Source organism: Anastrepha obliqua, chromosome 2, assembly GCF_027943255.1.
Source record: "Anastrepha obliqua isolate idAnaObli1 chromosome 2, idAnaObli1_1.0, whole genome shotgun sequence".
NCBI lineage: Eukaryota > Metazoa > Arthropoda > Insecta > Diptera > Tephritidae > Anastrepha > Anastrepha obliqua.
This window is the reverse complement of record NC_072893.1, coordinates 47,213,257-47,214,340: the sequence shown is the minus strand read 5'-3', so window position 1 is coordinate 47,214,340 and position 1,084 is coordinate 47,213,257. Positions and strand designations below refer to the sequence as shown.

General features: G+C 42.3%; 1 protein-coding gene across 1 annotated transcript; it reads left to right on the top strand.

Annotated features, from left to right (window-relative positions):
* The first annotated feature begins 263 nt into the window (after positions 1-263).
* On the top strand, positions 264-824 carry LOC129237638 (uncharacterized). The gene has a single exon (XM_054872510.1). It carries the CDS (start codon positions 264-266, stop codon positions 822-824), a length of 561 nt encoding a protein of 186 aa, XP_054728485.1.
* Positions 825-1,084: the final 260 nt, after the last annotated feature.

The following is a 1,084-nucleotide window of genomic DNA, read 5'->3' as shown; positions in this document are numbered from 1 at the left end:
GATGCAGAAAAGTGCAAGTGCAACAAAAATGAATGTGCGCTCCTCACATCTATTGGCTACTTGCAACTCTCTGCTTTCCATACTATATAAATCGTGCAGTGCTGGACTTGGAAAATTAGTTGGATACCAACATTTCGACTGTAAACAATAAAACAAATACATAATAAATAAAAAAGGGGAAGAAAAGAAAGAAAGGGAAAGCAAGATCATACGCGTACTAACAAGAGCTGGAAAGACCAAAAAGTATAGGTTCGGTTGAAAAAATGTCTTTGCTACTCGCCAAAATATTCGGTTGTGCATTTATATTGGCAATCAGTTGTGCGACGTTCATTGGTGCCTTACATGTGCCCTATGATAACCATTTGGAAGTTCAAGGTGTGCAGTCGGCCATCTACAATGCTGGACCTTTAGGGAATCACGCTGGCCTACTGAGTGCAGCCAAGGCCGTGAGCGAGCTGCAGTTGCCCAAATTGGCCGATGATGTGGAGGCGCATGATTTTAGTAGCGCTGATGGTGGGGGAGAATCAGTTGGCGTGGCGGGCGATCACTTGGAGGTGAAACATTTCCCCGCCGATTATGGTGAGGATCATGGTGCTACAGCTGAAGAGTACGAAGAAGCTGACGGTGCGGCCACACAGCATATCGAAGAGATTGCACATCCCGACTTTGGTGGGCATGAATATTTAGAGAAATTGGATTTCCACGGTGACTACCACGACGACTACCACAGGCAACCTGTGGTGGGCATTGATCATGGCAAAGGCGCCTTCAGCTACAGCACTTTGTATGAACACAAGCACGAACAGCCAAAGGAGTTTTATTAGAATGCTGGAGAGTAGGAATATAAAAACTAAAGAAGGTGTGAAGATTGGAATTTCGGTGGATTTGAAACAAAAAGCGATCTGTGTGGCAATTTTATGGCAGTATTATTAGAGTTATTTTATGTGCGGATTTTAACTAAATTAAAAAAAAAACAACTATGTATCTGCAATACTCGTAGGTTTGTAAATTTTCCTTTCATCAGTGTTCTAATAAAACATTAACTACCTGCAAGGTGGGTCCCAAAGTACATAAATAGGATTTT